The sequence below is a fragment of the Danaus plexippus genome, chromosome 25 (assembly GCF_018135715.1).
Source record: "Danaus plexippus chromosome 25, MEX_DaPlex, whole genome shotgun sequence".
Lineage (NCBI taxonomy): Eukaryota > Metazoa > Arthropoda > Insecta > Lepidoptera > Nymphalidae > Danaus > Danaus plexippus.
The window spans coordinates 2,026,287-2,039,667 of record NC_083553.1 but is presented as its reverse complement, the minus strand read 5'-3'; the positions used below and the strand labels follow the sequence as shown (position 1 = coordinate 2,039,667).

Below are 13,381 nucleotides of genomic sequence, written 5' to 3'. Positions count from 1 at the left end.
GCTTTCTACGCTTTTTGTTTTATGCGACGACTAACTATAACGGTTTATATGTAAAGTTACTTAAATGAAAAATATTTTACTGTTTAATTAAAGCCACATACCTAAAAATTACCCCCTTTTACAAAACCATATTCAAAATATTACGATTTATTTGTTTGAACGTTTATTACTATATATTCTATGTGTGAGAGGCAGGCAAAGTAACGTGACATCATATGATGACGGATTAAATTAAACCATATTAATTGAAATTCAAAGCTCACCTTTAGTATCATTATAATATCAGAATAACTGTATTATAATTAACATTGAATGGCGACAGATCTTATTGCTGTATAGAATTACATTTTATAACCCCCGCCGGCACATGATGTCCTGGTAATTATTTTTTAAGTATAATTATTTATTATATAAAACCTCACTTAATTATATTTTAATATATAAACGTAACAGTACCTAACTAGAAAGTCCGGTTGAGATATTGTTTCACTTATATGCTGTTAGCGACACACTTACACGACACAAACAAAACAATAAAACGGGAACTGACGTTGGACCCAACTCCTATTTTTGGAGACTTTGAAAGAAAAGGACAACAATATAAATATATCGTCGTACTCTTCACTCATTGTCAATATTTTGACATAAGAATCCTATTATTTATGTCATGTGACATTTAATAATGCAATTGTATAATCTGTGCCCAATCTATTAAAGTTCAAATGGTATATGTATATCCCCGGTTATAAATTAGTGCATAACACAACATCTTAACTGGCTGTTTATTTAATCTGTAATCGGAAAGTTGCCACACTAACCTTAGGTTAGGGATTGCCATCGTCCAGGTAATAGTTAATTCGTAGGATAACATTACGGTCTTGTAGCTATAAACTAACCTCTGACCTACAGTTTTTTGTTGCGTAATGCGTCCAAAACAAGCTGGTACATTGATTTACTAATTATGGATGCGGTAATACACTTTCATAGTTTACTACCGATTATCTCCAAGTAGTGTCTTACCATGGATACATATAATTCATGTAACTTCTGAATTTGAAAAAATATTAATATAACCATATAAAAGTACCACTCCTATATCAATCTAAACTATTAAATATTTAATGCTCGAGGTTTAAGATTTCATTTCGAGGATCAGCTCGAGGTTTAAGATTTCATTTCTAATATGTACATGTCATAAATAAGGTCAATACAATGTCTGCAAAAGTTTTCCCTACATATAACCACTTCATATTTATTATATTATTAATTATTAGCACATAATTCGTCTTAAATTGTCATATTTTTGATACAAACTGTGATATATCTGTTTTAAAAATTATACCACAAATATTTTATCGATATTTCGTACATCTACGTACAACGGTACTTACGATACGGTAACACTGGGGCACTATTTACAGTCGAACCTAACTTATACTGACCCAAATGATAGTCTTCCGATATAGTTTAACAAGGTACTGCATTTATGACCTCATATTATGGAATTTAGAACAGAACAATATAATTCTATAAATTATCTATATATAATTTTTAAAAGCCGTACGTATAAAATGGATCGTTGCCAGTTTTTTGCTATGACGTTTAATTGACATCTGTTAATTTGACGTTTATACATATATCGTTTTGACATAAATAAAAATATGTCATTGCTACTTCTTGCTCCGTATTGCTAAAGAGTTAAATGTTTCCCGTTTATATTTCTAATGACATACCTCGAATTAATCTAGATCCTTTAAGTTTAGAAGGTTTCCAGTTCATGAGAATAGTGATTTTAGGAAAAAAGAACATCCAATAGAAAATGAAATTTGAAAAATCTACATAAACGAATGAAACACATTTGATTGTAATATACAAAGGAGGTTTATAGGTTGCAAATAAATAAATTTAATTTTCGCAACAAGCCATAAGTTCGTGTACTAAAAATAATAATATATTTAATTAAAAAAATATACTTTTTTATGAATAGCCTCAACAGCCAACAACAGTCCAGTCTGGATAAGTCTCAACGTAAGATTTTTACAGTCTTCATATAAGCCTGGTAACACAATCGGGTTACGTTTAAGATGAAATGCACTGACATCTGATTAAACTTCAACAATGTATTATGAGCTTGAATTGTTTAAATGAAAAAATGGACTCATTGAAAAAAATAATTAAATTTTTTTGAAATGGCGGACTTTTGACAGGATGCCTTTATTGCTTAGTGCATCTTCTACTTACACGGATAGTTAGTTATACATATTTCTTTTTATGCAATGTTATCTTGTTAGATATGAGATATCGTTTATGTATTTTTATTCTAATAATTAAAAAGTAAACAGCAATTTCTTGAAAACAAACCGAATATTTCCGTAAAAACTTTTTTTAATGCACATATTAGTCGCTAGTGTCTTATAAAAATATCTAGATTCTAACTATTGTTTAATCTTAATTCATGCTGTCCTCATGGGAATTTTTCTCACAACTATATTCCATGGTTTCATAACGTCGTCCCATACACAATTGTTTATAGTGTCGCAACCACATAATTGCCGTCATGAAAGTAAGACTGGAGACAGATTTTTCTCTTAATGAAAATTTAATACGAGGACATTATGCTCTAACTCCGTGTTGTTTTATATCTCCGTTCAATCAAATAAACCCCATAACTTTAATTTTAACTATAAAGTTAATAATTATAGGAATAAAAATCAAATTTATGGAAAACTATAGAGATAGAGCATAGCTAAGAGTACCTTTATACTATAGTACTAATATGTAATAACAAGGTTGCCAACATACAAAAACAAAAAAGACATTCAGTTGAACTAAAACGTATAACATCAGGAAAAGATAAATATTCATCAGCGTTCATACAAACACTTCATAAATTAAAATCGATGTCATTAACATAATTCATACATATTGAATACAAACAATTTGTTGATTCCAAATAATAACTAAAAGTTTGTCCGTGTGAAGTGCGCTAGAGTTATTCTGCTTTCGGCGGAACAATGGCATTCCCTCGGGCTATCTAAAAACGATCACCGACACGAACCAACGACCGATATGATTGACATAAAACAATAAACGCAAACGACAATCAACTTTATGACAAATAAATAGAGGTTATTAAACGTAAACTAACAGCAGGATTGTTATGTTACAATACAAACATATGTCACACCCGAAAACAATACCTACACGCAATAATCAACCGTATTAATAAGAAATAGAGGTTATTAAATAGAAAATGTCAGCATAATAACATTGATGGCAAGCGTATGCGATGCCACGTTTTACGACTGACTACCCTCACGTAGAATCGTCTGAATTCAAAAGCTTCATCAGAAAGGAGTGCATTTTAATTTTATGACATCGTTTTTAATAAACGCTATGTTATATCATACACGAGTGTTTTTATAGTTTAGAAGATGTATACGTAACTTGACATGTTCACGTTACTTTACACGTTAACGATTTGATTTGTTTACTAGCAGTTTACACTATCTGACGAGAGTTTACAGTATGTTTTGAAAGACAAAATTAATCGTAGCTAACACAAAATACTTAATTAAGATTAATTGTTTCTTACTAGATTTTGTAATCAAAACTTTTTATAATATTTCTAAAATAATCTTCATGGATTATGAGTGGAAAAAATATTAACATTTTTTGGTAAATTTTAAACACATTATATATATATATATATATATATATATATATATATATATATATATATATATACATTTCTATATTAACAGTATTATATTACGTATAAAACCTTATACTTATTTAAAGTTTACATTTGTTATTAGTCTTCTTAAAGTTCTCAATGTCGGGAAGTAACTATAAAGCCAAGTTCCCACTGACGAGCGTACTTCCAAACATTGACTTCTGACCCTGACCTGACCATTAAGTATCGTGTTTAGGTAAATAACAATGGACACGTAAACTATGAAGGTTATTAGATTTTACAACAAAGAATACTCATAAATCAAGCTCGTCAAAAAATCATTCAATATATTGGACAAATTCATTGATCTTATTTAGCATTTCCCTAACTTGTTTTGCTGATATTAAATTTGTTAAAAAAAAATTCTTAACACATAATTTAATATTAAGAGTTCTGTCAAAACACGCCCACGCGTATCAGAAGTTGGCGGAATTGAGAACAAACAGACAAACAAAATAAAAATAGTACTCAAATTTCCTTTCAAACACACCGATATTAGATATGTTATATAAATTATGACAAAACGTAAATAAATTATTATATATCAACCAAAAATATTCTTCATGTAAGATTTTAACTCACAAAGCTTCTACCAACAGTATTGTAATTAAAATGCTAATAAATACAATTGAAATTTTTTTTTGGGGAATTTAGGGTTTTTTTCTGTTATTAAATTCGTCAAGGATGTGAAGAAATAATATCAGACGAAGTCTTATGTAATAAAGAAATTCTGGTCTCACAGTCTTTTGGAAATAAAGGAAGATCTAAGAAGTTAACAGTTTTTCAGTCATAAATCTTAGCAGATTTTAGTATTGGTCAAGTTTAATGAATAAGAAACGAAAAAAACTTCGTTTATAGTCTGACCATTCAAGCTCGGGCTATGCGTACTGATGCCTAGTACATAACGATATATAGACTTACTTAACTTGTGTAATTAACACCTTTGCTCACTGATACTGTATTTAACGCTTCATAAGCCGTGGCTCATAAGCCTTTTAATGAACCCATATAACAACTTTATTATCCCCCTAATGTATTGCCATACGTAAGAAAAAATATGTTGCACAAATGATTTAATTTGTAATTTTATACAATTCAGTTCTCATAGTTGTTACATTATACATAACACATAATATTCTTGGACAATTGTACAATGTACATATATAATTAGTGATGTCTTCATTAAAGTATTCCAGCAGAACGAAGCAAAACCAACGTCTTCTGATTCATGGAGCTCATTTGCAATCAACAATCGGACGACCTACACAATATAGGACGCGGCGGGAATGTAAAAATAATAAAAAAATAACAGAGAGCACATAACATTTCCGTTATAAATAAATTACTGATGAGTCTATTGTGGGCATAAGGAATACATGACACCAATAATATGAACGATTGAAAACAAAGAGAGAAAAAAAAAACAACTCCAAAATACAGACAATTTACGCTTAATATAATTGTAATGGAGGAAAAATAGCAAAAAAAATATTAATAGCAACATTGAACATTATACTTGAATCTCAGTTTCCGACTCGACAATGTGCTGTAATCGTAAATAACAATTTTGACAAATAAATTACCCGTTCCGAGGATTTGGAGACCTTGGCCCAGGCGTGGGAGTCTCGTCCCATTACGTGGACCATACATGGCCGTGTCTCGGAAGCTTGTGATTGCGATTGTGATCAATGCATTTATTATGGCGTTCATAATAGAATATTGTGTGTGTTACCAACCATACATTCCTTTGTCCTTCAAATGGCGATCTATGCGCCTTAAAACAAAAATTACCTTATACTGTAATTCCCAATCAAATTTTATAACATCTGTCTTAATAATTGTTATATATGTTTCTTAATAATTTGACGTGAATGTCTTTAAGAGCCTAAATACAACTTCATTTTTAATACATTTGCAAAAAATCTGTATTAATCTTTCTATATATCCTGCAAATATTCCCCTGTCATATCTAAATTGGCCTCGTTGATCCAAACAGTGGAGTCCAACGACCCTAGTCCATGTTTGGCCAGCCCTAATGGAACGTCGATTCCAACGTTGGATGACCATAAAATTACTCCCCATTACTCCATTGATACTGTTATGACCCAAGATTGCTTGATATTATGAACCGTACAGCTTTTATTTACTTTAAGCCTGTATTATTTACCATAAGAAAGATTGCGATCAACGAAAACACATTTACGAGTAAGGCGACATATTATTACATGATGAATTTCAATAGCACTGGAAACAGAAAATATTAAAAATAACCCGCCTTCAAAGAGGCTATTGAATATTCATATAAAAATATGTTAGAAAAAATATTGTTGGAGCACTATTTAATTCAAAACAATTATATACCAAGGTTTATTTAAAGATGTGTGATTTTTGAGTCCGTACAAATTTTATATAAATAATTTTATTGAGTAAGTTACAAGTAAGTACTCATGTAGCAACCGATAATAATAATTATCAATCAAATCCTATTAAACGAGTGACCTTGCATATCACAGATAATTGAGTGTAATTGTATTAAGAAGTTCAATGTTCTGTTTGAAAAAAAAATACTCGTATATGCGAGTATTGATAATGTATATTGGCATGACACGCAAACATATCCTATCGAAGTCATCTGCTTTGTATGTGGTTAAAGTGAAGTAAGCAAGAGTTAAGATGAGAAGTATATGAATATAATTATACCCTATAAAACGAAAAAAAAACAGTTAATTTAGGAAGTCTAATAATATAAAGATCATTTTTTTTTGTTTGTAAATGTATTTTAGTTGAACATATCCGAGGTGTATTGCGAGCAATTGGACTTTACTTATTACATCGGTCATCTAGAACAGTAGGAACGTAAAGATTTGAGTTTAAATAACAATATATATAGAGAAAACATAAATCTCAAATTATTTATTTTATTATTTGACAAAAAGTGATATTTTTTTTAAGATATGACAGAAGATGAGGTGACTAAGCACTATGTGACGACATTATTGTTCTTCACGTAAACGATTTTATTCGACATGATAAAAATATTTATGGGCCTTTTCAATATATGATCAAACAATGATATTTTTACATATATAAATCATTTTAAATGTATAATAAAATTAAACGTCTTTATCGTATATGACGTATTGAAATAACGTGTTTTTAAAATTATTTTAAACTGGTTACCACTACCGAAGAATCTATACCTAATCATCCTTAATTTATTATTCCAACTTCAATAGTATAATAAAAATGGCATTATTTCAGACAATTAGTGAAAATACACACATTGAGGGATCTTCCCGGATCAATGTATTGTATGTTTGTCTGTGTTGGTAGTCTGTGAAATGTTTGTTTCAAATGATTTAATGTATTTCTAGAAAATGTTATATAAGAAGAATATCTTGTAAACTTTCGTTCTGTTCAATTAAAATGTAAACTATATGTTTAATAAATCAACATAACCTGTCCAATATTGATTTTTAATACGCCAGAATTTTTGTCATGATCATTTTTATTTCTAATAAATTTATTATAATTCGCGAAGCTTTCTCTACAAATAAACTAAAAATTATATTTTAAATGTTTCATATTTTCTATCCGTAATGCTAATATCTGTCTGTCATTGGTACATAAATATTGAAAATTTTCACGAAAAACCTTGAAACGGTGAGTTTATAGGTGAACGATACATCCTCATACTAAGCACGAAGTCTACAATGTATTCCATAATAGTCCTTATTATGACCCATCATGTGCTGCAATGGTTCGCTATAAAACTATTGTGCCTTTAACGACATTGACTATTAGTCATAGGTTTTTCGTTGACGAACGTCCACTAACCCCTTCAAACGTTTGTACGCGACTCCTGATGCACGAATGTACGTTAGTAATATGTGTAATACAAGCCCGTCTCTCTGTTTATTATCATAAACTCCATCCATCATTAGAACCATTATTCAGAATTTACATGAACAATACATGCATCATAATTTTCTAATAATTTCACGCCATATTCACTCTTATGTCCACATAATAGGTTACGAAACCGTCCGCTATATTTATGCTAAGTCAACAGTTTCCGACCGTTTAGGCATTTAGGCCAGACGATTATGCGTTGTTATGTAACAGTCTAATGGGCAGGTTGGTATTGTCACCGTGTTATATAAAGGAAACATATTTCTGTATCGTGACCCACTGCTACTAGCTACCAGCCGATCCAATAATGACCCGATTTGAGCAACAGCACCAAGTGACCCGCGCGACCTTAGACACTGATGTTAAATGCATTATGGAAACCCTATCAGTGAATATATTCCACTAATCTCACGATTTATAGAAAATGGCTGTTTGATATTTAGCAGATATTATTACACATAAAATTTTCTATATTAAATTAGGTATGTGGATGTCGTGGTGTGAAGTATTTACCATACTTATTTCCCTAAACGTCTGTTCATAAACTCTATTTTGCTTCCATGTAATGTTCATATCGGTTAGTATGTTCATTACAATGTTTGACATAAAGAAGTTTGGTAGTTAATTACATTGAATATAATACAACTATTCATTTTTAATCGCTAACAAAGATTCAACCGCTGCATGTAACACAATGACAACCACGTAATATCTTTTGTTTGTACACAAATGAAGGTTACTTAACTGGCTTACCATATTAATCGTCACGATTTCATCACACGTGTGTATCACGAATAGAATAAAGGGTTATCACTTAACGTAAAACTAATGAGTACTCACCGTCGTATGAATCAGGGATGTACAGCGGCTTCCCCACCAGCTTGCCCTTCTTCCCTGACAGCGGTACCGCCTCCACTCTGCGGTGCGCTTCCAACACCCGATATAGAAGCACAGCCCTATCCTCTCCTTCAAACCTCACGACACGAGGCAAGGAAAACTTATCTACGAAATCCTTAAGCGTCATCACATCACTACTCTCTTCCTCGGGCTCGACGGAGCCGTTCCGTCTTCCGAGCAAGAAATTGTCAGCCCATTCCGGAGCGTTAGGCCTCCGATCTAGGAAGTCAGGCCTCCGCTCGCTGCTTCTTGGCTTGTAGCGCGGTGGGCGATCCCTACGGACCAGGGCTTCGTTGGCTTCAGCCAACCATCTGGTGACGAGCCTCTCCCGTTCTACATCCAGGTATCTGGGTTTAGAGGCGTCACATGCGAAGCGGGCAGCGTCGAAGCAATACTGCGGGGGAGGGGGTCGAATGCGTGGGGGATAGAAACGGGGTGGAGGGTAAGGGGGGTGCGGGACGTACGCGGGCGGCGTCCGAACCCCGGAGCCCTCGACAGACGCCGTGCGGAACATTCTTTCAGGCCATTGATGGTTTCGTCTGAAACAAATATTCAATTGAATCTTTTCGGTCTCTTGATTGAATATCCATAGTTTTGTACACTTATTTTATTTTATAAGGTAATATTATGTTTCACGTTTCCAATGAGCGCTGAACATGATTATTGTATGACCGAAATAGTGATCATAATGACAAACAGTGACAACGGTCGATGGCAGTGGTTTATAAAAAAAAAAAAACAAATTACGTTTATTATTTATTACGACTGAAAAGACAAAAAAATATTTAGCAACAAAAGCTGGCCTTATCATAAAAACTACACGCCATCCACCATGACGTAAAATATAATAGTGGACCGTTTATTCTTGTGTTTATTTTTGGGTGGCTTAATGATTATAACCTGTGTTTTTTTATTACAGTATACTTAAAAATAAAGGTTGACACTACCGGGACATATTAGGCAGATCATAAATTATTTTGGTGAACGCTTCCCGTAGATCTTGTATGAAAGACGTTGAATACTTTGTAAAACGTGCTTACTGACAGAATCAAAAGAAAACACATTCCGCTTGCAGTACACCAGTTCCGACTGTCGGCCCCTAGTTGAAATATTTTTAAATTACCTGAATAATTCGAATTAATTCCTTTTCATCATCACTCAAACACACGAGATATGACTGCTTAAAATTACAGAGGCAAGGGATTGGCTGTAGCCAATAAATTACTAAGAGCATTCAGTTATAGCCAATTAGAAATTAGTTATGAAATGATTGAAATGTTCGAGATATGATGTTCAGTGAGGGCTTCCCTTATGGAAGTAATGTGACCAAAGCATAGCCAACTTACACGTAGTAAGATCTAATAAAGTAATAAAAAATGATATATTAGTAAGACTAATATAGATATATATTAATCAAAAGAGCTTACAAGGCAAAAAATATTCAAATTATTATGCAATATAGTGATTAAATAATAATTAAAATGCAATTCTTAAAACAGACAATAACAAACTCGCATACAATAAGTTCATACTGGACTTTACTTCTAGAATAGAACCTTCAATAACCGCTTCACTTAGGAGCCTCTTAGGTTTAATAACCAGAGGTGACTCGGCAGAAGTTTTTGCCTCAGCTCAACTTAACTGGAGGAAATAGATTGAAATCTGCTTACAATAATTATAGTGATGGGGTCTATGAACCAACCACATCAACTGGTTTTTGACCGCGGATGTCCTCTGACAGATATTTCATGTTTGCAAGAAAATTTCTTTCAAGAAGATAATATTTTAATGTTTAAATTTATTAATACTACTATATAAATGGCTTGTTTTACGGCTTAATGAAACCTTTTTAACGTCAAATAGTAAAATGCTTTATAACAGTAATTATTATAAAAATCGAATACATAAATATTGAGATATAAAATTACTGCATCTTTTTTCATAACATTATGTATGTATCTACATAAAAGTAACGAGTTCTTGTTACATGTTAAAATAAAGCAGGCTTACATAAAGGTGACAATAACCTGTTAAAACCGGATCATCCCGTTAACAATAACAAATAAAACCGAACGAGATCACACTGTGTCTGTACATGTGACTTTAACTTCATTTAAACCTACTAACTACATGTACCACGTTTGAGTGACGCTTACGGACATTTTTGGGACGGCACTAGTTCGACAGGCTATACATGGCAGACTAATAAACCTTGATAACAACAATATATAATAAATAATTATTTAATTTATAACCAATATATGCTTTTCGTTTGAAAAACGCGTAGTCTATTATGTTTTATAAGTTGCACATACAATTTGCAGGCCTTATACATTAAGAAACAAAGGTTATTTTATATTCTAATATAGTACGTACTTAGCCAATGACGTCATTCCCATGCTTTCTGACTAAGACCTAACATTGCGTTCATTAAAAATACAAAGTGTATGAACCAGCATACGATTTCCTCATAGATGTATCAGCGTTCGGGAGTCAATGCGACGTTTGTTATCGATTCTTTTGAAATCACGAAGTAATTTTCAAACTATATCATTCAAAGCTATTGAAACTTAATTAGCATATTTTTTGTCCTCAGTATCATTTCGTTGTTTAGTTTTAGTATGTACTGACACACGTTAGAAATGCTAAATAGTCTTATCTATAGATGGATAATGACAGAGTATGAAGTTAGAACTCTTTAAGTGTTTGAAGAAAATTATGACGAAAATGTTTTAGTGAAAATTCTTTACAAGAGAATAAAGTATTAAGTAATAATTTAAATAAGTAATAATTTAAAGGAATTAAAGTTCTACTTAGATCAAACAATTTTAATAAAAATCATATGCTTGCGTATTTTCAATACAATACAATATGTACACACTTACAGAAATATACGGAATATTTTAGAGCGGTCGGGCACCAAAAGCTCAAAACGGATAGTGATGAATGTTAGAAGATATTAAATAATTTACAATCGTAAATTACTAAACATAGATTCCGGTTTATGAACGGAAATCGAAAACTATTTCGATTAATCACTAAACGTAGGTGTTGTTACAAAAATCATAACAAATCGATGCAATTAAATGTATTAATATTATAATTGCTACGTAAAACGAAATTCTCGAGAATTCCGAGCAGATTATTACGTACCATTATTGTATGTATAACATATGTATGTACAATAAATGAAATACGTTAAAATTTATAAACATATTGGTTTATAATTGACAAAATAATCTATTTTAAGCAGACTATAGTGTAAGTTTTACATACTTGTGTGGCCAAATCACGAGAACGAAGGATTGAAAGCGAGGCTTAAAGATTCAGGGTCCTGGACCATAGTTCACCTAAGTTTTAGGAGGTTCCAGATCACACAGAAGAATATATAATCTGAAGCACGATTACTTGGATTTCTTTATTGTGTCATTTGTGAAGCTGCGGTAATTATCTGGTCACTGAATTTTAGATGTTTATATTTTTATTATTAATGTTACGACACAATCAATCTTATGTGGGATTTAGATCTGATTTAACTGACAATGAATCGTATATTATAAATACAATCCGCGTCTTAAAATAGTTTGAATGAGATGCGTCCATTAGTCGTCATTAATAGTATTATTTTAAAATCGAGAGGAAATCACGAGATTAAACTTGTGTCAATTGAGATATCGAATACAGTATTATCTACATGCTATTAAAAAAATAATGAAAAATAATGTTCTTTTTATATACGAATAAAATATACATATTCTATTTTTAATCACTTCACCATTTTGCCGCGGTTCTACCTTTTTTTTCTTCATTCGGATTTCTCAAAATTGCATTCAAATCATTCAAAGTTTCTACCGCGATATAAACAACGGACAGACGAAGTTGCTTCCCCATTTGCGATGTACTCAAATCATCCAAGTGTTTGTATTAATTACCGGCGGGGCATGTGAGAGGAAGTCGCAGATATAATTATTACAGACAACACATATTGAATGTGTTTTAACTGTTTGAAGAAGATTGATGGTTCGCTTGTAAAGGAAATTAATGGACCATCAATAATGGGAGGATGGAGTAAAATTAATAACACGACTCCCCGAGGAGTGGAAAATGAGGAGTTCGGGTAATTTCCCACCTTTTATGCATATTGCATATATATCTAATTATGTAATATACTTAGTTATTTCAACTAAAATTATTTGGATCGTTAAAAAAAATCGACTCTTTGTTTTTTTATTATTCTATAAAATATCCATTATAGTTGGCAAAAATAATGCCACAATTCTTTAAAATACGAAAAAACCACACAAAAGGCAAGTGCAATAAGTAAGAAATATAGATTTATAAAAATATTTGTAATACAATATTTATAATGAATTAAAAAAAAATGTCGATATTTGTCCAAAAGTTTAAATCGCCTGCACAGATAATCTTCTTCATAATAAAACTTACATAATTTCTTTGAGCATTAAATAGGCATAACATGAATACAGTTTTTTAGCAGATAGTATAGAAAACCATATTTGAACACATTCTTTACCTTAACTTCATCGTTCAGAAGTTATTTTTGATTGCAATCACTATAAGATGGATAAAGATGCACAGATTAAAAATTAATTTATTCCTACTCGAGTAAAGATGCCAAGAGAAGTATTCTACGGCAGAGCGACTGGCACGTATTATCTCAAATGTTGTTGGACAAATTCTTCCTAAATAATTGGACGTCTTAATTTGATCCTACTTTCAGTTTTTAAAATAAATGAAAGTCACATTATAAGAAATAGTTTAAAACATTAACTAAGCGTGAAAACTTTTTACTACTATCCGCACTAAACAGATATA

At 31.6% G+C, this 13,381-nt stretch overlaps 1 protein-coding gene across 1 annotated transcript in view; it reads right to left on the bottom strand.

Moving 5' to 3' along the window:
* The window catches only part of LOC116775090 (uncharacterized), a 59,062-nt gene that overhangs the window by 28,502 nt on the left and 17,179 nt on the right, over positions 1-13,381 (bottom strand). Inside the window, exon 2 of the mRNA XM_032667909.2 lies at positions 8,489-9,084. Within this exon, the coding sequence (XP_032523800.2) occupies positions 8,489-9,059 (571 nt within the window). The 5' untranslated portion in view covers positions 9,060-9,084. The remainder of the gene's footprint in view (positions 1-8,488; positions 9,085-13,381) is intronic.